The 25,665-nt window shown below is 45.7% G+C and overlaps 1 protein-coding gene across 1 annotated transcript; it reads right to left on the bottom strand.

Moving 5' to 3' along the window:
• Positions 1 to 233: 233 nt before the first annotated feature.
• Positions 234 to 4,314, bottom strand: LOC123129977 (uncharacterized). Its single transcript, XM_044549932.1, has 3 exons — positions 4,172 to 4,314; positions 829 to 3,758; positions 234 to 646 (listed from the first exon to the last, which is right to left on the bottom strand). The coding sequence occupies exons 1-3, from the start codon at positions 4,181 to 4,183 to the stop codon at positions 643 to 645; spliced, it is 2,946 nt and encodes a 981-aa protein (XP_044405867.1). The 5' UTR covers positions 4,184 to 4,314; the 3' UTR covers positions 234 to 642.
• Positions 4,315 to 25,665: the final 21,351 nt, after the last annotated feature.

Here is a 25,665-nt window from a genome sequence, read left to right as displayed (position 1 = left end):
AGAGAAACCCTGTAATGTAACTAAAAAAAGGCAAATCCTGAGCCACCACCATCTGTTAAGGATGATGGATGAGTTTACTAGAGACATGGACCTCATGTATACATACCTCTATATGGGCAAAGGAAATACTGCCAGCCACACTAGCAAGTGACAACAGCCATCACATCAACTCCAAGTACACGATGGAACAATGAGCATATAGAAAACTGGCATTGGAACAAACAACACATGACTGAGTATTCAAATCATATCACAACAAACAACACCACACACAAATCATCGCCATCATCGTTTATGCTTACAAATTACAACAAATCCACATCTGACAATTCGTACCATGACAAGCACCACCACACACACAGAATGAGCACACAACAACATGAGCACTCAGGGGCTCATGCTGCAGAAGCTGCGCCCGCTCTGCTTTATTCCTCAATTGCTCGGGAGCTGGAGCAAAGGTTGATCAAACCATGCCAAATCCAATCAAATCAAACTGGAAGCCGCACTGCGACACCAAGGCGATGCATATGCAGAGAGAACACCACACACCAATCAAGCGGGAAGTAGGGCAAGCAGCACACGCACGACAGGAAAGCTTCTGTTATGTAGGAGGTAGCACTGCGTGTTGGACGATCATGCATATTACCTGCAGCATATAAACCAACCATGCTATCAATGATTAACCACACGTACTACTTACAGTACTAGGCTGATTTGTTTTATGTAGAAAAGAAAAAGAGTAGCAACAATGTTCAGCACAAAGACCTTATTAGCAGACTGTACATACTGAGGAACATACGTACAAATGGAAGTAGATGTAAAGCTCACCAGAGTACTGTGCCTCTTGGCAGCTGGGCCTTCTTGTAGTACAACGAGTGGGTCGGCTCGTAGAGCGAAGGATGGTGGTACTCTTCCAACCCGTCCCACTCTAGGTTGTCCCACCATTCCTTCTCGCACTCCACCTTGGGCGGCTCGGTGTAGCGTCCGACGGCAGGAGGACGCCTAAGGCTCCAGCAGCCCCTGATCTTGACGGTCTCAAGGTAAGGTGCAGATATACTACGCCCATAGATGCGCTGCAACTTTGGGAGCTCATGCAGGTGGATGCGCTTCAAACTGGGGAATTCTAGAATTTTATTCTGCTCTTGAAGCTCAGGGCTCAAAGGGAGAGGGAATACCTCCTTGAGGTCACCGCAGTACACTATCTCAAGGGTCTCAAGGTAATACAAGGTGTGTTTTGTCCGTATGGCGAAGGGGAGCACATGTACGAGCCTGGGGCAGTGGTCCAGGTGCAATAACACCAGGGAATTCAAATAACCTTTTTCAACTTGCCTGTCCCAGATGTATAGTGCATAGAGGAGCTTGGACGCCGATAATGTTTCCAGATCCCGAAAGCTGTCCTCGCCAAGGTCCTCGCTAGTGCCATGGGGGACAGTGAAGACTGTGTGTAACCTGGGGCATCTCTCCACGCGGCACCATCTTAGTCTATGCCATCCTGATCCTTGGGGAGGTCCAGGGATGCTAGTGATGGACAAGTTATCATACACGTGCAGCGATGTAACCAAGTCACATATACACTTGGGCAATAACAAAGCACTAGTACTAGCACCAACAGCATCCTCCAAGAGTTTGTTGCCCTGCCCGTGCATCATCACCTTCATGAAACATGTATGTATGGTGAAAGACTGCCATATCTTGGGACAGTCCTCCATAATCACTGCAGCAACTGTGTCATTACCAAAGGTATCACTGTACTTCGAGTGCATTAAGATGCTTGTATGTGGTTGGACTTGCACTAGTTTGTTACTGCTTGTTCCTTGGATGTTGCTACCACCAACAACAGCTGCCGTACATATATCAATATGTAGGGCTGAGAATCCAGCAGAGAGGGACCTAAGGAGCCTTGCATCCGTGACACGAATTCGCCATCCACTCTTAAATATTTCTTCTTTCTGCTGTTGGAGGGATAGACCAACATGTGGATGCACAAGTGGTGCCTCCCCTCCGTAAGCTGTTGCTGATGGAGGTGTGGTGTCAATGTGCAGCACATTGGGCAACTGATACTGTGTCACACTTGGTGGCCACAATATTGCACGGAGCTTCTCGCAGCCTAGCAGGATGATCCGCTTGGGGAGTGATCTGGCTTCCACTCCAGTCAGGTTGAGGGTTTTCACTCTTGTGCCTGAGAGTTCCAGCTCCTCAAGACCCCTCAATAATCCTTTCAAGAACACGTTCGCCAATTCTTTGCAGCCCCTGAAAGAGATGATTTTTAAACCATCACATCCATCAATAGTGACGCACTTCAGGCTACTGTTGCTGGCTGGCCCAGATAAGCTTGTCATGCCTTGTGTGATGGTATTTCCTGAAAAATCAAGAAGTTCCATACTGTCCATCTCAGAGAACACATTATTGCTGAAGAAGCAAGTGGACTTTCTTACCCGAAGCTTGCGAATGTTACATAACCGTCCCCGTAAATGGCTCATGTCCCAATTCTCAGCTCCCATTACGTTTAGCTCCCTGAGCTGGGTCATGAGATCCATCACCCTTGCGGACAAAATCCAATCACAATCAGTGTAGCGCAAGTCAAGAACCCACAAGCTTTGGAAGCATGCCCACGACCTAGTGGTGTCTTCCTCATCTTTCCTCCATTCTGCATCTGTGGATCTTAAGTCTTGGCAGTGGTCAAGCCATAGAAATCTAAGGCCGTGGCACCACATAAACGGGGGCCATGAAAAGCTGAAGCTACACCTTGATATCACGCCAAGCTTGTCAATATGTTGAAACATTCTACTAGGGACAACTCCAGCCGGAACCAGTACATATCCATAAGCTGGTGAAGTCCAGTGTGGCCTTTTCTCAGTATGCATTACCAAGTGAGGGGTCAAATCATTCTGCTGGTAACACATACCCAGTCGGATCTCACCCTGGAGTGTCTGACCAACTTGCCATGCTTCTTCACCACTATCTGGGATTTTCTGTATGATACGATCACATATCCAATAGTTGCAAGTATGTATAGCCAAATCATACTCAGTGTCCACAAGATGGCCGCGGATGCAATTTAGTCCCAACAAATACAAGAAACACTCGACAACTATTGCAGGACTGATGTCATGCTTGCAAGCAACTTGTGTAGCCTCTTGATGTAGTAGATAGGACCAGAGCTCTTCTCGATCTTTCTTATAGCATGAAGCTGAGAGAAGAACATCTGTTGTGTTCTTCATGACCTTGTCTTTCATCTTGGGGTCCATCCTAAACCTCCCTTGGAAGGTCCATATCACCTTGTTGGTCAAATAGGGGTATACCGAAAGACCAATTCTGGATATGTCAATCTCCTCATTGCTTCCATTGTGAAAAACCAACAAAAACCTGCGGCCCTGCATGCTCCTCTGGATCTCTGCCGCAACATCTGCTATCTCAGTGCGAGAGCCTTGATCAGTAGTCCCATTGAAATCATCCTCCTCATCCTGCTTGTCAAACATCTTCATCACCCAATTGGAAAGCTTCAGCTGCTCTGCGATTTCTCTCTGGAGTGCTCTTGTGCTCTCCCACTTTGAGCAGTCGATGTGGATGACTTGCTCAAAATCCAGTCCAGGAGGCCTAGTCGGTTCCTTTAATTCCAAGCGCCGAGCTATGACTTGCAGGACGGCAGATGCCCCCAGTCCTTCCCAGCCATCGAAGTAGATGATGTTCTGTCTACTTTTATTGAGTTCATTGAGAATTCCTTCAACGGCCACATCAATGGTGTCTGCCTTGATAACCTGCATGCATATGATATATGCAGCTGTAAGGACCGCCAGTTCAAACGAGCTTAATATACATTTTGTCTTCCTTATTTGAGCATGCAAGTCGGCACTGTTACTGGAAATATTCTCAATCATGACTGAGAATGGTAAGTAATATTACTTGTAATGTAAATCTAATGGATGATGCGATTACATGTAAGTAATATTCTCAGTCCCATTGATAACTTAGGCATGGAGACACATGGATATGCGATTAACTAATGACAAACCTGACGTACAAAATCTGAGCCAATAATTTACCCCAATTGATGCAAAGAAGAGGAAATAAGAAGCCAGAAATTTCATGAAAAACTAGGCTTAATAATAAGTGGAATAAAGACGATAACAAGCAGAATGGAATGAAAGGTGAATGGAAAGTGTAAACATACCTCCGTGCGCATAATTAATTGGTAGGATTTTGCAAAATCAAGCCACTAGATTAATTCCATTCAGCAGTTATCATTGATCAGTAAGCTCATTAACAATCTCCACTCTCCAGATTTGTTTCTCGAACGGTTGTTTACAGGTTCCTGTATACAATGAGAATTCATAAGCAGGAACAATAAATGAAGCTAGCTTACATAAATAAGTCTAGATACGGGCAGGAAGATTTGGAAGAGGCGTGAGGTGAGATAGTTACGTGCCTTTTGTTACCTTGAACAACTGCTACTGTGTGGATAGTATGCAGCTAGCTAGATAGAAGCCAAGTAGATAGTCCAGATGACAGTACGGGATAACCAGAACCAGATCGGAGAGCAAAAGAGGAAATGATGCATCGCTGCAACGAAATATTTGCGGTGCTTTGCACTTGTCTGGTGCTCACAAATACCTTAGACAGAATAAAAGCAAAGTAGTACTATGTTTACCTTTACCTTTAACTTTCATCTTTCTCTTTTCTTGAGAGGATTGTCTTTTGCTTTTGCTAAAGATGGAAATCAATTCGTTGCTTGTAGCCGGCTAGCCGTAGGATTTGAAGATAAAGCTAAAAGAATGCACGGCTTGTCCTCTCTGTCCGATCTTGCTACTAATTAATGGAATAGCTCTCGTCTAATGTTCATTGCCATTGTAGTAAGGTACAGTGACATTAGAAGGAGAAAAAAGGACGTTCTGCAAGTTATGTTCAGGAATGTGGCTCGTGTCTCTAATCCTAATTATAGCTTGATGTGCTACACAGATTCCTACAGAAATCAGAAAATGCTTCATACATTGATCGAAGGTTTAAGCTTGAAGTCAGAAAAAAATGGGAACTCATCGTACTTAAATCAGTTATGAAATCTCTACAACCGGCAAGAACACAAGAACTGTTTGCGTAACCACTACAACCGGCAAGCACTAGTGACTGCAAGGAACGCGAAAATATTTAAGAACTAATGTATCAGCGCTATTTACTAGATATGCGAATTATTTGAACACAATTTGGAAAAGTTGATTTTTTTATAAAAAGACTTCATCAAATTTTGAATAAAGTTTACGATTTTTAAAAGATAGTTCATTGATGTTTAATAAAAGTTCGTTAAGTGAAGAAAAAATTCATCGATTTTCAAAAAATTTCATAGAATTTGAAAGAAAAGTTCATCGATTTGAAAGAAGTTCAGCAAATTTGGAAAAAGTTCATCCTTTTTTTAAAATGTTCATTGAATTAAAAAATACATTGAATTTGAGAAAAGTTCATTGAATTTGAAAAACATTCATCAAATTTTTTAGAACTAGAGAAGAAGAATGAAGAATGCAAAATCAAGAATCCACAGATCAACAATGAATGCATGGAGAAGATATTGGTCCAACTAGTGGGAGCAGTTATGGAAGTTGGAAATCTTCTAAAATGCATAATTGTGATTCTTATTTTCTTTGGTCTTACTATTCTAGCAAAGATTTGGTAATGTCCTATGTATCCAATGCTGTTGAAAAAGCAAAGTAATGCATTATCTTGTGTCAAATTGAGGTGCAAATTTTGGATTTGCGGGCCGGCGGGAGCGGTGCCAGACCAGACCCTGCTGAGACGACCCGTAAAAGAGCATATTCCACAAATATCCTTTTATACAGGTCCATTTTGCGGGGTCTGCCTCTACGACCATCCGCGCTGGCCCGCAGAGCCGTTTTTCCGCGAACTGCAAACGCGTTTTGCAGGTCAAAGTTATGTGGGGTCTGCTAGAGATGCTCTTAGAGCGCCGTTTAGGATTTGCCTCGACAACGGGGCCTCCTATGCCTCCTATTTAATAATTTTTGAGGAAGAGACGGGACCTTGACAGTGGGCTGGCATGGCCCGTGAGGAAGCGTCTAGTACACAGGTCGTGCCTTGCTAGCCCGTATGCCCAGCCTGCAGCCCCGGCACGCCACTAAAATCAAACGGGCCGGCCCATTGGTAAGTTTAGCCCGTCAACCCACCTAATATTTAGCTTATTGGCTGCCAATTGACCTATAAAAACTAAATGGGCCGTGTCGTGATGTCACACGTGCCCAACCTTCAGACCCAGGCACGGCCCTAGGTGGGCCACATGCTAGGCACGACCTGATTAATGACGTCCAGGCTGGCCTACCACGTGATGGGCACGCGTCCTAACGGGCCGGCCAGCCAGCCATGGCCTAATTGGCCATTTGATCAACACGTTGAGATGCGAACTCACTAAAGAGTACTCCTTTTAAAGGTCACTCTGCCCTTTTCAGGTTGGAACAAGCGGCGCATGTGTGTTACTCGTCGCAAGCAAGGATTTTTTTTGTCATAGATCTATTTATTCAGAATGTATTATTTCTAAAATCATGCATCCAAATATCGAACCGTTTTCACCATTGGATACCTCGCGTCGAGATCTTTAAAACTAGAACCCATGTTAATAGGTTTTGACGAACATTTTTCATGAAAAAAACCGAACAAAAAAACTTGGGGAAAAAAACCGTTCCTCTTGCAGAAGGAAAAAAAGGAAACACGTTTTTTGTTTTCGACTGGCACGGCCGTGGCTCTCGCGGAAGCAAAACCGTGCCTCTAGCGAAAGAAAAAAAATGCCTATCTTTCATTTCCGAGAGCCACGGCCGTTCTTTTCATGGAAGCAAATTCATGCCTCTCGCGGAAGGAAAAAATGAAAACACATTTTTTTTGTTTCTGATAGGCACGGCCATGCCTCTCGCGGAAGGAAAAAAATAAAAACACATTTTTTTGTTTCTAATAAGCAGAAGAAGGTACACCGATTCGCATCACAGGATAAGAGGAGTCCGCTCGGCTGGCGGCGCCATCTTTGGGGGCGCTACAACGGCTGAGTGTAAGGATAACTTTCTTTGGCCATGTTATTTTGAGAAGACATAATTGCTTAGTTAGTATGCTTAAAGTATTATCATTTTTATATCAAGGCCCAACTTTTGTCTTGAATCTTTTGGATCTGAATATGCATGCCACAATTAAGAAGAATTACATTGAAATTATGCCAAGTAGCACTCCGCATCAAAAATTCTGTTTTTATCATTACCTACTCGAGAACGAGTAGGATTAAGCTTGGAGATGCTTGATACGTTTTCAACGTATTTATAAATTTTAATTGCTCCATGTTATGGTATCTACTGTTTTGGGTAATATTGGGTTTTATTATCCATTTTTATATTATTTTTGGGACTAACCTATTAACCGGAGGCCCAGCCCAGATTTGCTATTTTTTTGCCTATTTCAGTGTTTTGAAAAAAAAAGAATATCAAACGGAGTCGAAACGGAACGAAATCAAGTGGAGAAGTCATTTTTGAAAGGAAATCTACCGGATGAATTTGGACCCCACGTCAGGAGCCAAGGGAGGAGCTCACGAGGCACTATTAGGAAAATGGCTATAGATGGAATTGACACTAATGGCGCACCAGACATGTGGTGCGCCACTACTATATACTAATGGCGCATCATGTGTTGGTGCGCCATTAGTAACAAGATTTTTTTTTCAAAACTAGTAATGTCGCACCAGTGGATAGTGCGCCATTACTAGTTAAACTAGTAATGGCGCACCACATCCACGGTGCCCCATTACTAAAAAAATTCAATTTTTTTTTTCAATTTTTTGTTTCAAAACTAGTAATGGTGCACCAGCGGATAATGCGCCATTATTAACTAGTAATGGCGCACCACATCCACGGTGCGCCATTAGTATTTTTTTTCAATTTTTTTATATTTATTGAAAACTATTAATGGCGCACCGTGGGAGTGGTGCGCCATTACGAACTAGTAATGGCGCACCACTCCCACGGTGCGCCATTACTAACTTAGCCCAAAAATTCCCTCGCATGCACCCCCCCTGGACCGCCTTTTCAGTTTAAAAAAAAGAAAATGATGAAAATGTCAAAAAATAAAAGAAAATAAGTTTCCCATGTGATATGTGGTCTAGTTGTTGAAAAAATTTACAAATATGAGTTTCGACTTTATTTGCAAAATCTCTCTGGAATTTGTAAAATAGGCATAACTTTTGCGTACGAACTCGGATTAAAAAGTTTTCTATATGAAAAATCATCTACTCAAAAAGTTACATCCGAGTTAGTTTCAAATATGAAACCCCGTTAAACATTTTCAAAATCCTGAAAACCTGACAGAAAAAAAGTTACGGGGCTTTTAAGATCTGGAGCCAAAAAAATTCAAAAAATTTCAAACTTACTAGTGGCGCACCGTATGCTAGGTGCGCCACTAGCAACAGAAAAAAAATTAGTTTCGATTTTTTTTCAAAATATGATATGTAATATGAACGGAATTTTGAATTTTTTTTGCAAAATTTCATCACACTCATGAACATGAACAAAGTCATAAACATCAACAAGGTTTAATAAGATTGATATGCTAGATATATCAACAAGTGCTTGTGAAGTGAGTTGGTGCTGGGTTGGATATGTTGGGGAAGGATGCAGAAAACAAAAAAATTCCTACTCGTTTCACCAAGATCCATCTAGGAGTTCATCTAGCAACGAGTGATCGGATTGCATCTACATACCTTTGTAGATCACGCGCGGAAGCGTTCAAAGAACGGGGATGAGGAAGGCGTACTCAACGTGATCCAAATCACCGATGACCAGCGCCGAACGGACGGCACCTCCGCGTTCAACACACGTACGGGACGGGAGACGTCTCCTCCTTCTTGATCCAGCAAGGGGGAAGGAGAGGTTGGTGAAGATCGAGCAGCACGACGGCGTGGTGGTGGATGCAGGGCGTCACAGTAGCAGGGCTTCGCCTATGCTACAAGAGGGAGACGTAACAGGGAGAGAGGGAGGCGCCAGGGGCTGGTGTCTAAAGTCCATCCTCTCCCTCACTATATATAGGGGTGCCAAGGGGGGGGGGCGCCGGCCCTAGTAGATGGAATCTACTAGGGGGGCGGCGGCCAAGGGTGGGGGGGCTTGCCCCCCAAGCAAGGCGGCGCCCCCTCTAGGGTTCCCCCCAACCCTAGGCGCATGGGCCCTTGGGGGGGTGGCGCCCCAGCCCACTTTGGGCTGGGTTCCCTCCCACTTCAGCCCATGCCCCCCCCGGGATAGGTGGCCCCACCCGGTGGACCCCCGGGACCCTTCCGGTGGTCCCGGTACAATACCGGTGACCCCGAAACTTGTCCCGATGGCCGAAACAGCACTTCCTATATATAATTCTTTACCTCCGGACCATTCCGGAACTCCTCGTGATGTCCGGGATATCATCCGGGACTCCGAACAATATTCGGGTTACTGCATATACATATCTTCTCAACCCTAGCGTCACCGAACCTTAAGTGTGTAGACCCTACGGGTTCGGGAGACAAGCAGACATGACCGAGACGACTCTCCGGTCAATAACCAACAGCGGGATCTGGATACCCATGTTGGCTCCCACATGCTCCACATCTCATCGGATGAACCACGATGTCGAGGATTCAATCAACCCCGTATGCAATTCCCTTTGTCAATCGATATGTTACTTGCCCGAGATTCGATCATCGGTATCCCAATACCTCGTTCAATCTCGTTACCGGCAAGTCACTTTACTCGTACCGTAATGCATGATCTCGTGACCAGACACTTGGTCACTTTGAGCTCATTATGATGATGCATTACCGAGTGGGCCCAGTGATACCTCTCCGTCATACGGAGTGACAAATCCCAATCTTGATCCATGTCAACCCAACAGACACTTTCGGAGATACCCGTAGTCTACCTTTATAGTCACCCAGTTACGTTGTGACGTTTGGTATACCCAAAGCACTCCTACGGTATCCGGGAGTTACACGATCTCATGGTCTAAGGAAAAGATACTTTGACATTGGAAAACTCTAGCAAACGAACTATACGTTCTTGTGCTATGTTTAGGATTGGGTCTTGTCCATCACATCATTCTCCTAATGATGTGATCTCGTTATCAATGACATCCAATGTCCATAGTCAGGAAACCATGACTATCCGTTGATCAATGAGCTAGTCAACTAGAGGCTTACTAGGGACATGTTGGTGTCTGTTATTCACACATGTATTACGATTTCCGGATAACACAATTATAGCATGAATAAAGACAATTATTATGAATAAGGAAATATAATAATAATGCTTTTATTATTGCCTCTAGGGCATATTTCCAACAGTCTCCCACTTGCACTAGAGTCAATAATCTAGTTACATTGTGATGAATCGAACACCCATGGAATTCTGGTGTTGATCATGTTTTGCTCTAGGGAAAGGTTTAGTCAACGGATCCGCTACATTCAGGTCCGTATGTACTTTACAAATCTCTATGTCTCCATCTTGAACATTTTCACGAATGGAGTTGAAGCGACGCTTGATGTGCCTTGTCTTCTTGTGAAACCTGGGCTCCTTGGCAAGAGCAATAGCTCCAGTGTTGTCACAGAAGAGCTTGATCGGCCCCGACGCATTGGGTATGACTCCTAGGTCGGTGATGAACTCCTTCACCCATATTGCTTCATGTGCTGCCTCCGAGGCTGCCATGTACTCCGCTTCACATGTAGATCCCGCCACGACGCTTTGCTTGCAACTGCACCAGCTTACTGCCCCACCGTTCAAAATATACACGTATCCGGTTTGTGACTTAGAGTCATCTAGATCTGTGTCGAAGCTAGCGTCGACGTAACCCTTTACGACGAGCTCTTCGTCACCTCCATAAACGAGAAACATTTCCTTAGTCCTTTTCAGGTACTTCAGGATATTCTTGACTGCTGTCCAGTGTTCCTTGCCGATATTACTTTGGTACCTTCCTACCAAACTTACGGCAAGGTTTACATCAGGTCTGGTACACAGCATGGCATACATAATAGAACCTATGGCTGATGCATAGGGGATGACGCTCATCTCTTCTATATCTTCTGCCGTGGTCGGACATTGAGCTGAGCTCAATTTCATACCTTGTAACACAGGCAAGAACCCCTTCTTAGATTGATCCATATTGAACTTCTTCAATATCTTATCAAGGTATGTGATTTGTGAAAGACCTATGAGGCGTCTTGATCTATCTCTATAGATTTTGATGCCTAATATATAAGCAGCTTCTCCAAGGTCCTTCATTGAAAAACTCTTATTCAAGTAGGCCTTGATGCAGTCCAAGAGTTCTATATCATTTCCCATCAATAGTATGTTATCTACATATAATATGAGAAATGCTACAGAGCTCCCACTCACTATCTTGTAAACGCAGGCTTCTCCATAAGTCTGTGTAAACCCAAACGCTTTGATCATCTCATCAAAGCGAATGTTCCAACTCCGAGATGCTTGCACCAGCCCATAAATCGAGCGTTGGAGCTTACACACCTTGTCAGCATTCTTAGGATCGACAAAACCTTCCGGCTGCATCATATACAATTCTTCCTTAAGGAAACCATTAAGGAATGCCGTTTTGACGTCCATTTGCCATATCTCATAATCGTAGAATGCGGCAATTGCTAACATGATTCGGACGGACTTTAGCTTCGCTACCGGTGAGAAAGTCACATCGTAGTCAACCCCTTGAACTTGTCGATAACCCTTAGCGACAAGTCGAGCTTTATAGATGGTCACATTACCATCCGCGTCTTTCTTCTTCTTAAAGATACATTTATTTTCTATGGCTCGCCGTTCAACGGGCAAGTCAGTCAAAGTCCATACTTTATTTTCATACATGGATCCTATCTCGGATTTCATGGCTTCTAGCCATTTGTCGAAATCCGGGCCCGCCATCGCTTCTTCATAGTTCGAAGGTTCACCGTTGTCTAACAACATGATTTCCAAGACAGGGTTGCCGTACCACTCTGGTGCAGAACGTGTCCTTGTGGACCTTCGAATTTCAGTAGGAGCTTGATCAGAAGTATCTTGATCATTATCATTAACTTCCTCTCTAGTCGGTACAGGCACCTCAGGAACATTTTCTTGAGTTGCGCCATTTTCCGGTTCAAGAGGTAATACTTTATCAAGCTCTACTTTCCTCCCACTTACTTCTTTCGAGAGAAACTCTTTCTCTAGAAAGGACCCATTCTTGGCAACAAAAATCTTGCCTTCGGATCTGAGGTAGAAGGTGTACCCAATAGTTTCTTTTGGGTATCCTATGAAGACGCATTTTTCCGACTTGGGTTCGAGCTTTTCAGGTTGAAGTTTCTTGACATAAGCATCGCATCCCCAAACTTTTAGAAACGACAGCTTAGGTTTCTTCCCAAACCATAATTCATACGGTGTCGTCTCAACGGATTTCGACGGAGCCCTATTTAAAGTGAATGCGGCAGTCTCTAAAGCATAGCCCCAAAAGGATAGCGGTAAATCGGTAAGAGACATCATAGATCGCACCATATCTAATAGAGTGCGATTACGACGTTCGGACACACCGTTATGCTGAGGTGTTCCAGGCGGCATGAGTTGTGAAACTATTCCACATTTTCTTAAGTGTGTGCCAAACTCGTGACTCAAGTATTCTTCTCCACGATCTGATCGTAGAAACTTGATTTTCCTGTCACGTTGATTTTCAACCTCACTCTGAAATTCCTTGAACTTTTCAAAGGTTTCAGACTTGTGTTTCATTAAGTAGACATACCCATATCTACTCAAGTCATCAGTGAGGGTGAGAACATAACGATAGCCACCGCGAGCCTCAACACTCATTGGACCGCACACATCAGTATGTATGATTTCCAATAAGTTGGTTGCTCGCTCCATTGTTCCTGAGAACGGAGTCTTGGTCATTTTACCCATGAGGCATGGTTCGCACGTGTCAAATGATTCATAATCAAGAGACTCTAAAAGTCCATCTGCATGGAGCTTCTTCATGCGTTTGACACCTATGTGACCAAGGCGGCAGTGCCACAAGTATGTGGGACTATCATTATCAATCTTACATCTTTTGGTACTCACACTATGAATATGTGTAGCAATACGCTCGAGATTCATTAAGAATAAACCATTTACCATAGGAGCATGACCATAAAACATATCTCTCATATAAATGGAACAACCATTATTCTCAGATTTAAATGAGTAGCCATCTCGAATTAAACGAGATCCCGATACAATGTTCATGCTCAAAGCTGGCACTAAATAACAATTATTGAGGTTTAAAACTAATCCCGTAGGTAAATGTAGAGGCAGCGTGCCGACGGCGATCACATCGACCTTGGAACCATTCCCGACGCGCATCGTCACCTCGTCCTTCGCTAGTCTCCGTTTATTCCGCAGCTCCTGTTGTGAGTTACAAATATGAGCAACGACACCGGTATCAAATACCCAGGAGTCACTACGAGTACTGGTAAGGTACACATCAATTACATGTATATCAAATATACCTTTTGTTTTGCCGGCCTTCTTGTCTGCTAAGTACTTAGGGCAGTTCCGCTTCCAGTGACCGCTTCCATTGCAATAAAAGCACTCAGTCTCGGGCTTGGGTCCATTCTTTGGCTTCTTCCCGGCAGCTTGCTTGCCGGGCGCAGCAACCTCCTTTCCGTCCTTCTTGAAGTTCTTTTTACCCTTGCCTTGCTTGAACTTAGTGGTTTTATTGACCATCAACACTTGATGTTCCTTCTTGACTTCTACCTCCGCTGATTTCAGCATTGAGAACAACTCAGGAATCGTCTTTTGCATCCCCTGCATGTTGAAGTTCATCACAAAGCTCTTGTAGCTTGGTGGAAGCGACTGGAGGATTCTGTCAATGACCGCATCATCCGGGAGATTAACTCCCAGCTGAGACAAGCGGTTATGTAACCCAGACATAGTGAGTATGTGCTCACTGACAGAACTATTTTCCTCCATCTTACAGCTGAAGAACTTATCGGAGACTTCATATCTCTCGATCCGGGCATGAGCTTGAAAAACCATTTTCAGCTCTTCGAACATCTCATATGCTCCATGTCTCTCAAAACGCTTTTGGAGCCCCGGCTCTAAGCTGTAAAGCATGCTGCACTGAACGAGGGAGTAGTCGTCAACACGTGTCTGCCAAGCGTTCATAACGTCTTGGTTCTGTGGGACGGGAGCTTCACCTAGCGGTGCTTGTAGGACATATTCTTTCTTGGCAGCTATGAGGATGATCCTCAGGTTCCGGACCCTACAAGACATATTGCAAAGATTTTAGACTAAGTTCATGATAATTAAGTTCATCTAATCAAATTATTAATGAACTCCCACTTAGATTAGACATCCCTCTAGTCATCTAAGTATTACATGATCCGAGTTAACTAGACCGTGTCCGATCATGACGTGAGACGGACTAGTCAACGTCGGTGAACATCTTAATGTTGATCGTATCTTCTATACGACTCATGCTCGACCTTTCGGTCTACTGTGTTCCGAGGCCATGTCTGTACATGCTAGGCTCGTCAAGTTAACCCTAAGTGTTTTGCATGTGTAAAACTGTCTTACACCCGTTGTATGTGAACGTAAGGATTTATCACACCCGATCATCACGGCGTGCTTCGAAACGACGAACTTTAGCAATGGTGCACCGTTAGGGGAGAACACTTCTTGAAATTGTTATGAGGGATCATCTTATTTACTACCGTCGTTCTAAGTAAACAAGATGCAAAACATGATAAACATCACATGCAATCACATAATAAACGTGACATGATATGGCCAATATCACATAGCTCCTTTGATCTCCATCTTGGGGCTCCATGATCATCTTGTCACCGGCTTGACACCATGATCTCCATCATCATGATCTCCATCATCGTGTCTCCATGAAGTTGCTCGCCAACTATTACTTCTACTACTATGGCTAATGCGTTTAGCAATAAAGTAAAGTAAATTTCATGGCGTTTCTCAATGACACGCAGGTCATATAAAAGAATAAAGACAACTCCTATGGCTCCTGCCGGTTGTCATACTCATCGACATGCAAGTCGTGATTCCTATTACAATAGCATGAACATCTCATACATCACATATAGATCAGTCATCATTCATCACAACTTTGGCCATATCATATCACAAACCACTTGCTGCAAAAACAAGTTAGACGTCCTCTAATTGTTGTTGCAAGTTTTACGTGGCTGAATTAGGGTTCTAGCAAGAACGTCTTCTTACCTACGTTAAAGCCACAACGTGATTTGTCAACTTCTATTTACCCTTCATAAGGACCCTGTTTATCGAATCCGCTCCAACTAAAGTGGGAGAGACAGACACCCGCCAGCCACCTTATGCAACTAGTGCATGTTAGTCGGTGGAACCGGTCTCACGTAAGCGTACGTGTAAGGTTGGTCCGGGCCGCTTCATCCCACAATACCGCTGAAGCAAGAAAAGACTAGTAGCGGCAAGAAAGTTGACAAATCTATGCCCACAACAAATTGTGTTCTACTCGCGCAAGAAGAACTACGCATAGACCTAGCTCATGATGCCACTGTTGGGGAACGATGCAGAAAACAAAAATTTTCCTACTCGTTTCACCAAGATCCATCTAGGAGTTCATCTAGCAACGAGTGATCAGATTGCATCTACATACCGTTGTAGATCACGCGCGGAAGCATTCAAAGAACGGGGATGAGGAAGGCGTACTCAACATGATCCAAATCACCGATGACCAGCGCCGAACGGACGGCACCTCCGCGTTCAACACACGTACGGGACATGAGACGTCTCCTCCTTCTTGATCCAGCAAGGGGGAAGGAGAGGTTGGTGAAGATCCAGCAGCACGACGGCGTGGTGGTGGATGCAGGGCGTCACAGTAGCAGGGCTTCGCCTATGCTACAAGAGGGAGACGTAACAGGGAGAGAGGGAGGCGCCAGGGGCTGGTGTCTGAAGTCCCTCCTCTCCCTCACTATATATAGGGGTGCCAAGGGGGGGCGCCGGCCCTAGTAGATGGAATCTACTAGGGGGGGGCGACGGCCAAGGGTGGGGGGGCTTGCCCCCCAAGCAAGGGGGCGCCCCCTCTAGGGTTCCCCCCAACCCTAGGCGCATGGGCCCTTGGGGGGGGGGTGGCGCCCCAGCCCACTTTGGGCTGGGTTCCCTCCCACTTCAGCCCATGGGGCCCCCCGGGATAGGTGGCCCCACCCGGTGGACCCCCGGGACCCTTCCGGTGGTCCCGGTACAATACCGGTGACCCCGAAACTTGTCCTGATGGCTGAAACAGCACTTCCTATATATAATTCTTTACCTCCGGACCATTCCGGAACTCCTCATGACGTCCGGGATCTCATCCGGGACTTCGAACAATATTCGGGTTACTGCATATACATATCTTCTCAACCCTAGCGTCACCGAACCTTAAGTGTGTAGACCCTACGGGTTCGGGAGACAAGCAGACATGACCGAGACGACTCTCCGGTCAATAACCAACAGGGGGATCTGGATACGATGTTGGCTCCCACATGCTCCACGATGATCTCATCGGATGAACCACGATGTCGAGGATTCAATCAACCCCGTATGCAATTCCCTTTGTCAATCGATATGTTACTTGCCCGAGATTCGATCGTCGGTATCCCAATACCTCGTTCAATATCGTTACCGGCAAGTCACTTTACTCGTACCGTAATGCATGATCCCGTGACCAGACACTTGGTCACTTTGAGCTCATTATGATGATGCATTACCGAGTGGGCCCAGTGATACCTCTCTGTCATACGGAGTGACAAATCCCAGTCTTGATCCATGTCAACCCAACAGACACTTTCGGAGATACCCGTAGTCTACCTTTATAGTCACCCAGTTACGTTGTGACGTTTGGTATACCCAAAACACTCCTACGGTATCCGGGAGTTACACGATCTCATGGTCTAAGGAAAAGATACTTTGACATTGAAAAACTCTAGCAAACGAACTATACGATCTTGTGCTATGTTTAGGATTGGGTCTTGTCCATCACATCATTCTCCTAATGATGTGATCTCGTTATCAATGACATCCAATGTCCATAGTCAGGAAACCATGACTATCCGTTGATCAACGAGCTAGTCAACTAGAGGCTTACTAGGGACATGTTGGTGTCTGTTATTCACACATGTATTACGATTTCCGGATAACACAATTATAGCATGAATAAAGACAATTATCATGAATAAGGAAATATAATAATAATGCTTTTATTATTGCCTCTAGGGCATATTTCCAACAGGATAGAACTTTGAAGTTAAGCGTGCTTAGGCTGGAGTAGTGTGACGATGGGTGACCTTTTGGGAAGTGGGAAGTTTGAGCACGGAGTGCGATTTGACCCAAGATTAAGCCATAGTGACCAGAGATTAAGAAAAAAATAAAAAAATTGATTTTTTTTAAAAAATGAAAAAAATAATTACTAATGGTGCACTTCTATGTGGTGCGCCATTACTAAGTCAGATAATAATGGTGCACCTCTAGGCATACTAATGGCGCACTACAGGTGCGCCATTAGTATCTGCGCCATTAGTAAAAAATACTAGTGGCGTGGTACTACTAGTGCATCATTAGTAGGCAAAACTAGTGCGCCACTAGTAAGCCTTTTCCTAGTAGTGAGGGTGGGGGGCGCCCCTGCCTCCTGGGCCCCCGAAGCTCCACCGACGTACTTCTTTCACCCATATATACCTACGTACCCGAAAACTTTCTAAACACACAATAGATCGGGAGTTCGGCCGTCAGAAGCCTCCGTAGCCACCGAAAACCAATCTAGACCCGTTCCGGCACCCTGCCGGAGGCGGCAATCCTTCTCCGACGGCCATCATCATCATCTCGGTGCTCTTCATGACGAGGAGGGAGTAGTTCTCCCTCGAGGCCGAGGGTATGTACCAGTAGCTATGTGTTTGATCTCTCTCCCTCGTGTTCTTGAGATGATACAATCTTGATGTATCGCGAGCTTAGCTATTATATTGGGATCCTATGATGTTTCTTCCCCCATCTACTCTCTTGTAATGAATTGAGTTTCCCCTTTGAAGTAATCTTATCAGATTGAGTTTTTAAAGATTTGAGAACACTTGATGTATGTCTTGCCGTGGATATCTGTGGTGACAATGGGATATCACGTGATTCACTTGATGTATGTTTTGGTGATCAACTTGCGGGTTCTGCCCATGAACCTATGCATAGGGGTTGACACACGTTTTCGTCGTGATTCTCCGGTAGAGCTTTGGGGCACTCTTTGAGGTCCTTTGTGTTGGTTGAATAGATGAATCTGAGATTGTCTGATGCATATCGTATAATCATACCCACGGATACTTGAGGTGACATTGGAGTATCTAGGTGACATTAGGGTTTTGGTTGATTTGTGTCTTAAGGTGTTATTCTTGTACGAACTCTAGGGCTGTTTGTGACACTTATAGGAATAGCCCAACGGATTGATTGGAAAGAATAACTTTGAGCTGGTTTCGTACCCTACCATAATCTCTTCGTTCGTTCTACGCTACTAGTGACTTTGGAGTGACTCTTTGTTGCATGTTGAGGGATAGTTATGTGATCCAATTATATTAGTATTGTTGAGAGGACTTACACTAGCGAAAGTATGAACCCTAGGCCTTGTTTTCTAGCATTACAATACCGTTTACGCTCACTTTTATCACTTGCTACATTGCTGTTTTTATTATTTCAGATTACAAACACCTTTATCTACTATCCATATACCACTTATTTCACCATCTCTTCGTCGAACTAATGCACCTATACAATTTACCGTTGTATTGGATGTGTTGGGGACACAAGAGACTCTTTGTTATTTGGTTGCAGGGTTGTTTGAGACAGACCATCTTCATCCTACACCTCCTACGGATTGATAAACCTTAGGTCATCCACTTGAGGAAAATTTGCTACTGTCCTACAAACCTCTGCACTTGGAGGCCCAACAACATCTACAAGAAGAAGGTTGTGTAGTAGACATCAGCATCACATAGAGCTGGTTCATGGTTAGCTTTACAACTACGAACGGAAAATTCAGTAAGTAAACTAGATACAATGGCATGATTTTGATGGCCTAAGAGGCGATGCCACAAGTTGACAGAGGCGATGAAGGTAACCGCGCGGGTGGAGGTTGAACCATCATGGAATGGATATAAATCACTAAGGCTATTGCACCGAGTGATCACTGCCTGTGTTGCCAGATCCTTCACAGTGATACTGAAGGGATCAAACTCAATAGAAACCCAGTTGTTGGTAGTAAGCTTGCGAACAGAAAGTAAGTTTTGGACTAGATGAGGAGCAACAAGTATGTCTTTAACAGCAAGAGAAAGGTTTGCAGAGTTAATGTGAGATTGGCCAATATGAGTAACAGGAATAAGAGAGCCATTGCCTACAGTTATGGGTAGGATCGAATTGGTGGGTGTTAACTTTGACAGCAAATTCAGATTAGCAGACATATGAGCGGACGCACCTGAGTCGACAATCCAGCCGCCGTCGCCGTGAAGGGTGAAGTTGTTCATGGCTTGTAAGAAAGAGGCCTCATTCCATTGCGCCGGTGCGGAGGTAGTAGGAGCCGTAGGGGGAGCAGAGGGCGCGGGCGGAGCCGGCGCCTGTGCGAGCTAGTATGGCGATGGAGTCTGGAACGTAGGATGCGCCATTTGAGCCTGGTATGCCGCCGGGACGAGGTGTTGTGGAGGCGCTTGGTGCGGAGCCAGCACATAGGAGGTGTACGCCTGCGCAGGTGGCCGCCCAAGGATCCCAGGGCCACCAGTTGGACGATGAGGAGCCATGGAGTGGAGCCAGGGCGGAGTGGGCGCGGTCTGTGGAGGCCATGGCGCGGCGCCCACTCCTGCAGGTGGTTGCCACGGGACCTGCCAAGCCTGAACAAGGTCGGTCCAAGGATCGGCCGCCAGTCGCCATGTAGTAGCTGTTGCCGGAGCCGAAAGAGCGCGGTTGTCGGAGTTGATGCCAGAGCCGGAGGCATTCTTGTGTTGAAAGTCAGGAATTGGGTTCTTCCCCGTGCACGCACTATTGGGCTGGCCCAGTAAGGATCGAAGCTAGCATGTTTCCATGCCTCGCTTTTTTATTGGTTATTTTCAGTCGGTTTTCTTATTTCAGTCAGTTTTTCTATTAAAATACTTTCTACTTAAAAATGTTTTACAATTTGAAACATCTTCCATATTTTTGAAAGATGTTCATGATTCAAAAGGATGTCCTCTGATTTTTAAAATTAAACTATGAATTCATAAATGTTCATGAATTCAAAAATATTGATTTCAAAAAAGTTCAGGAATTTATTTATTTTCCCTGTTTTCAAAAAAATAAATAAAGGCTCACTGATTCAAAAAACTATTTCCAAATAACCCCGTCTAGCCGATCATTGTCCTGCTGCCTAAATAGCGGGTGCAACTTAAGGACTGAGGTTGTGTAGCGTGGCTCGTCTAGCCGCACTCCCGGAGACCGTCAGCTCCATCACTTGGTCCCTAGCCCTAGAGCGAACCAGCCGTCTGCTGTGGCGGGAAAGTTGGGGAGGGTTCAGACACAAACAAGGGGGGCGACCCTTGCGGTCAACCACGGGGCTGTGGAGGAAGACAGTGACGAGTTGAAGTCAGTGGCCCCCGGCGAGCGATGGTAGTAGACCACCCCTAGAGAACAAGGTGACGGCGCTAGCTACAGGACCTCCAATCCCACACTCGTAGAGTCCTCCACAAAGGGGGCAGGGTGGCGAGGCCTAAGATGTGGGTGTCAAGCTCGGAGAGCGTCAGGAATGGATCCAGGCCCCAGTGGCGGAGACAGGGGGACCAGCAGGGGCCCTGGCCCCCCTAACATCTGGATTTTGCTGCTAATCTGCTATGAACAGCGACATAATTAGTAATCTTTTGCTGCTGAGAATCTATTTTGCTATAGTTTGGTCCTCCCTAATTTGTTTTAGGACCACCTGGCCTCCCTAATACATATTTTCTGGCTCCGCCACTGCCAGGCCCCTCACTGAATGGCATCGTACCATGCACCTGAGAGGTGGATCCCCGAGTCCACTGGAGTGTGGGCCCAGAGACTAACGTTGGAAGTACGTACAAGCTAGCCTAACAACACGTCAACTCCAAACAGAAATGCAATGAAAGAATGTACAACTAACCTTGGAAGCAACAACGTCCTAGCCACTAATTAATCTGCTTCATCGTCAAGTTGATGGAAAGAAGCTGAATTCTGCTAGAACCCTCTGGACCAGTTTGCTCTCAGAAGAATTAATATGCATCCAATCGTTTTACCATCTTTCGGAACAGAACAAGAAATAAAACAGGTATAAAAAAGCATGCACACAAGTAATCCTGGTAATAATGGATTTGTAACAAAACCCTAGTAATAACCACACACGAAAGTCATCATCATTAATGTTACAAATAACACTCGTTCCATTATTCAAACACAACAAACAACACCGCGTACACAATAATCACCATCAAATCATTTATGCGTACAAATTACAGTCAGTCCATCGCTGACTATACCACACCAAACACGCACACAAAAGAAGCACGGCAGCAACACGAGCACTCCGGGCGAGCTCATGCTGCACAACTTAATGCCCACTACTACTATTATTCGTTTTCTCCAAAGCTCGTACCCTCATCTACGCTACCAGATAAGCAGTACTTTGATGGACTGAGCAAAGGGTGACCATAACAAACCAAATCAAAACGAAACCAAACTGGAAGGTGCACCACCAAACCATGGCAAATGCAGATGCAGAGAGAACACCGCAAACCAGTCAAGCGGGAAGCAGGACAAGCAGCACACACATGGCAGGAAAGCTTCAGTTTTGTTGGAGGTAGCAGTGCATGCCTCACGATCATGCATATCGATGGAAGAAGCTCAAGTTCAATCCACCGAAAAGATCAATTACCTGCAGCATATAAACCAACAATAGTATGAATGATTAGCCACACATACTACTTACAGTGCTAGGCTGACTTTTTTATGTAGAAAAAATAGAGCAGTAGGCAACAAGATCAGCTTATTAGCCCAGTGTACACCACTGTTTTGGGTACCGCTCGAAATTTCGTGATCCCGAGCGGTTACCCCACGAAAAACACTCATACCAAGCAAAAAAAATCGAGTTTTTTTGAAAATTTAGAATTCAAACTCTCAACGTACTTGAATACAAGGCAACAGCCGTTGTAATGGCGTAGTGGCAAAGGCATGCTCTCTGGATAGGTTGGAGTCTCCCCCTCCCTTATTGTTTTCTTTTTCAGAATGCAAAAGTAAAAAACTAAAAATGTTGTGAAAAATTCTGGTAGTGCCAGGAGTCGAACTCACCTCAAGAACAATGTGCGAGCTGCAGCGGTGGGTGTGTGTGAACTGCCAGTACGCTAAAGTAAAGCGAGTGATTTGAAAGAGTTAACACTTTATGTATATCAACTTCGAAATATTTGAATTCAAAATTTGATTTTAAATTCCATCCGATTTTTTTTCGGCATTTCGCGGTTACCGTGGTAACCGTGAATTTCGGTGCCCCTCGAGAAAAAGGTCCTGCTTGGGATCCAAACCTTGGTGTACACACTGATGAACATACGTACAGATGGAACTAGATGTAAAGCTCACCTGAGTACGGTGCCTCCGGGCAGCTGGGCCTTGTAGTACATTGAGTGCCTCGGCTCGTACCGGGAAGGCTGGTGGGTCTCCACCCTGTCCCACTCCAGGCTGTCCCACCATTCCTTCTCGCAGTCCACCTTAGGTGGCTTGGTGTGGCGTCCAACGACGGGCAGACGCCTTAGGCTCCAGCAGCCCCGGATCTTGATGGTCTCGAGTTGAGGCGCGGACATCCTGCGCCCACAGATGCAGTGCAACGTGGGGAGCTCGTGCAGGTGGATGCGTCTCAGCTTAGGAAATTCGAGAATTATATCCTGTTGTTGATCCTCAGGGCCCAAAGGGACGATCTCCCTGAGGTCACCACAGTACACTATCTCCCTGAGGTCACTGCAGTACACTATCTCAATGGTCTCTAGGCTAGAAAAGGTGGTGCCTCTCTTCCATACGGACATGGGGAGCACATGTACAAGCCTGGGGCAGTGGTCCAGGTGCAAGAAGTTGAAGTACTCAAAATTACTTTTAACTGGTTTGTTCCAGATGTAGACTGCGGAGAGAAGCTGGGATGCCCAGAATGTCTCCAGATAAAAAGGGCCCTGAGGAACAGTAAAGACTGTGCAACTTGGGGCACCTCTCTACCCGGCACCATATTAGACTATCCAAGTACTAATCCGTGGGGAGATGCAGGGACACTGGTGATAGACTGGTCACGTGCAGCGATGTAACCTGCTCACAAATAAAATCAGGCAATAATAAAGTGCTAGTAGTAGCATCTGGAGCATCCTCCAAAAGTTTGCTGTCCTGCCCATGTACGATCACCCTTATGATACATGTCATTGGTCTCCACGACGCTAAACATATTTTGGGGCAGTCCCACATCATCACTGCTGCAACTGGCCCATCCTTCAAGGTATCTCTGTAATTGGAGTCCATTACTGTGCTTGTATGCGGCTGGACATGCGCTGGTGTCTCACTGCTTGTTCCCTGTATGTTGCTACCAGTACCACCATCAGTAGCTGCAGGACAGATATCAATATGTATGGATGAGGCCACTGGAAAATCTCCTAAAGGAGAAAGCGACCTAAGGAGCCTTGTATCCGTTAGAGAAATCTGCCATCCACCCTTAAACATTTCTTCTATCTGCTGGTGGAGGGATGTATCAGCATGTGGATGCACAAGTGGTGCCTCCCCTCCATATGCTGTTGCTGATGGAGATGTGGTGTCAATGTGCAGCACTTTCGGCAACCCTTCCTCTGTCACACTCATCGGCCACAATATTGCACGGAGTTTTTCACAACCTTGCAGGATGATCTGCTTGGGGAGTGATCTGGCTTCCACTCCTGTCAGGTTGAGGTTTTTCACTCTTGTGCCCGAGAGGTCCAGCTCCTCGAGACTCTCCAAAGTCCCTTTCAAGAATAGGTTCTCCGATTCTTTGCAGCCCCTAAAAGTGACAACTTTTAACCCATCACATCCACCAATGGTGACAGTCTTAAGGCTACTGTTGTTTGGTGGCCCAGTTAAGCTTGCCATGCCTTGTTTGATGGTATTTCCTGAAAAATCTAGAATCTCAATGCTTTTCATCTCTGATAACACATCGTTGTTGAAGCAGCATGTGGACTTTGTTACACGGAGCTTGCGAATGTTAGGGAGTCGTCCACGTAAATGGCTCATGTCCCAGTGCTTGGCTCCCATCACGTTTAGTTCCCTCACCTGGGTCATGAGATCCATCACCCTTGCCGACAATATCTGATCCCAATCTGTGTAGCGCAGGTCAAGCACCCACAAGCTTTGGAAGCATTCCCATGACGTCATGGTACTGTTGTCCAATTCCCCCTCCTTGCCTGGATCTCTTTGGTGGTGATCTATGGTGTATGTTCTTGTTAGGAGATCTGCACAGTTCTCAAGCCACAGGAATCTTAGGCTGTGGCAACAGAGGAATGCGGGTGATGAGAAATTGAAGGTACACCTTGAGAGCTTGAGCACGCTGAGCCTGTGCGAGCGTTGAAACATGACGTCGGCAATAGCACCAGAGGGGCTCAGCACAAATCCACAAATTGCTGTTGAAATCCAGTATGGCATATGCTTGGTAGATCTTGCCAAGTGAGAGGAAGATGTCGTTGTTGAATCGCCATCAACGTCCAACAAACGCACCTCGTGCTGCAGGACGTCACCAACTTGCCATGCTTTGTCAGTGTCTGTCAATGCGATGATCCCATCGCATACCCAATAGTTACTGGTATGGATAGCCCATTCATAGTCCACGATGTGAGAGCCGATGTGGCATTGTTTCATAATATACAAGACACACTCAGCAGCAATCGCCGAGTATTTGACAAAAAAATACCACATTAGGGGTTGCCGTCTCACATAACTACCACATTCAAAAAAGTGACTAATAACTATCAAAAATTTCTAATTTTGTGACTAAAAACTATCACTTTCAAAAACTGACCGGTTTAGACGATTTAAACACGTTTATGATATGCGGGACCCGCCCGTCAGGGCTGACGTAGCGGCAAAGTCAACTTCGTTTATTTTGACCGTTATGACAGGTAGGGCCCACACGTCGTTCTTCCTCCTCCTCTGTGTATCTTCCTTTGGCATTTTACCAAACACCTCCTGTGCATCATCCTATGCTGCTTTCAGCCGGCGCCCAGTCACCCCCTCATGCTCCGGTGGCCTTTGCCGCCCTGCACTCCGGTGGTTTTCCATGCCAGAGGGTGCCGGAGCAGAAGCCCGCGCATCCGCACGCGAAGCTGAGGTGCCGCGAGCTCTAGGCCTTGCTGCCGCCTCCCTCGCCGGCCTCCATTCGAGCTGGAGCTCGTGGTCAGCGGCAAGGAGCAGCAACAGCGGCGGCTGCAAGCAACAGCACCACGAGCATCGCCTGCCTCGGCGCGCTCGCCGAGCTCCTGCTCATCCCGGAAGCCCTCGCCGCCGAGCCGCAGGCCGCACTCTGGTGCCGAGATGACAATAGGCTCGCATTCGCGGTTCGGTCCCTGTGTCGCGCCGAGAAGGACCTAGCCCACCTCTCCGCCTCTGTGCATGCCACAGTCAAGTTCCCCATGCCCTC

This window comes from Triticum aestivum, chromosome 6A (assembly GCF_018294505.1).
Source record: "Triticum aestivum cultivar Chinese Spring chromosome 6A, IWGSC CS RefSeq v2.1, whole genome shotgun sequence".
Classification (NCBI taxonomy): domain Eukaryota; kingdom Viridiplantae; phylum Streptophyta; class Magnoliopsida; order Poales; family Poaceae; genus Triticum; species Triticum aestivum.
Note: the sequence above shows the minus strand (reverse complement) of the source record. Positions and strands in the feature narration are given on the sequence as shown.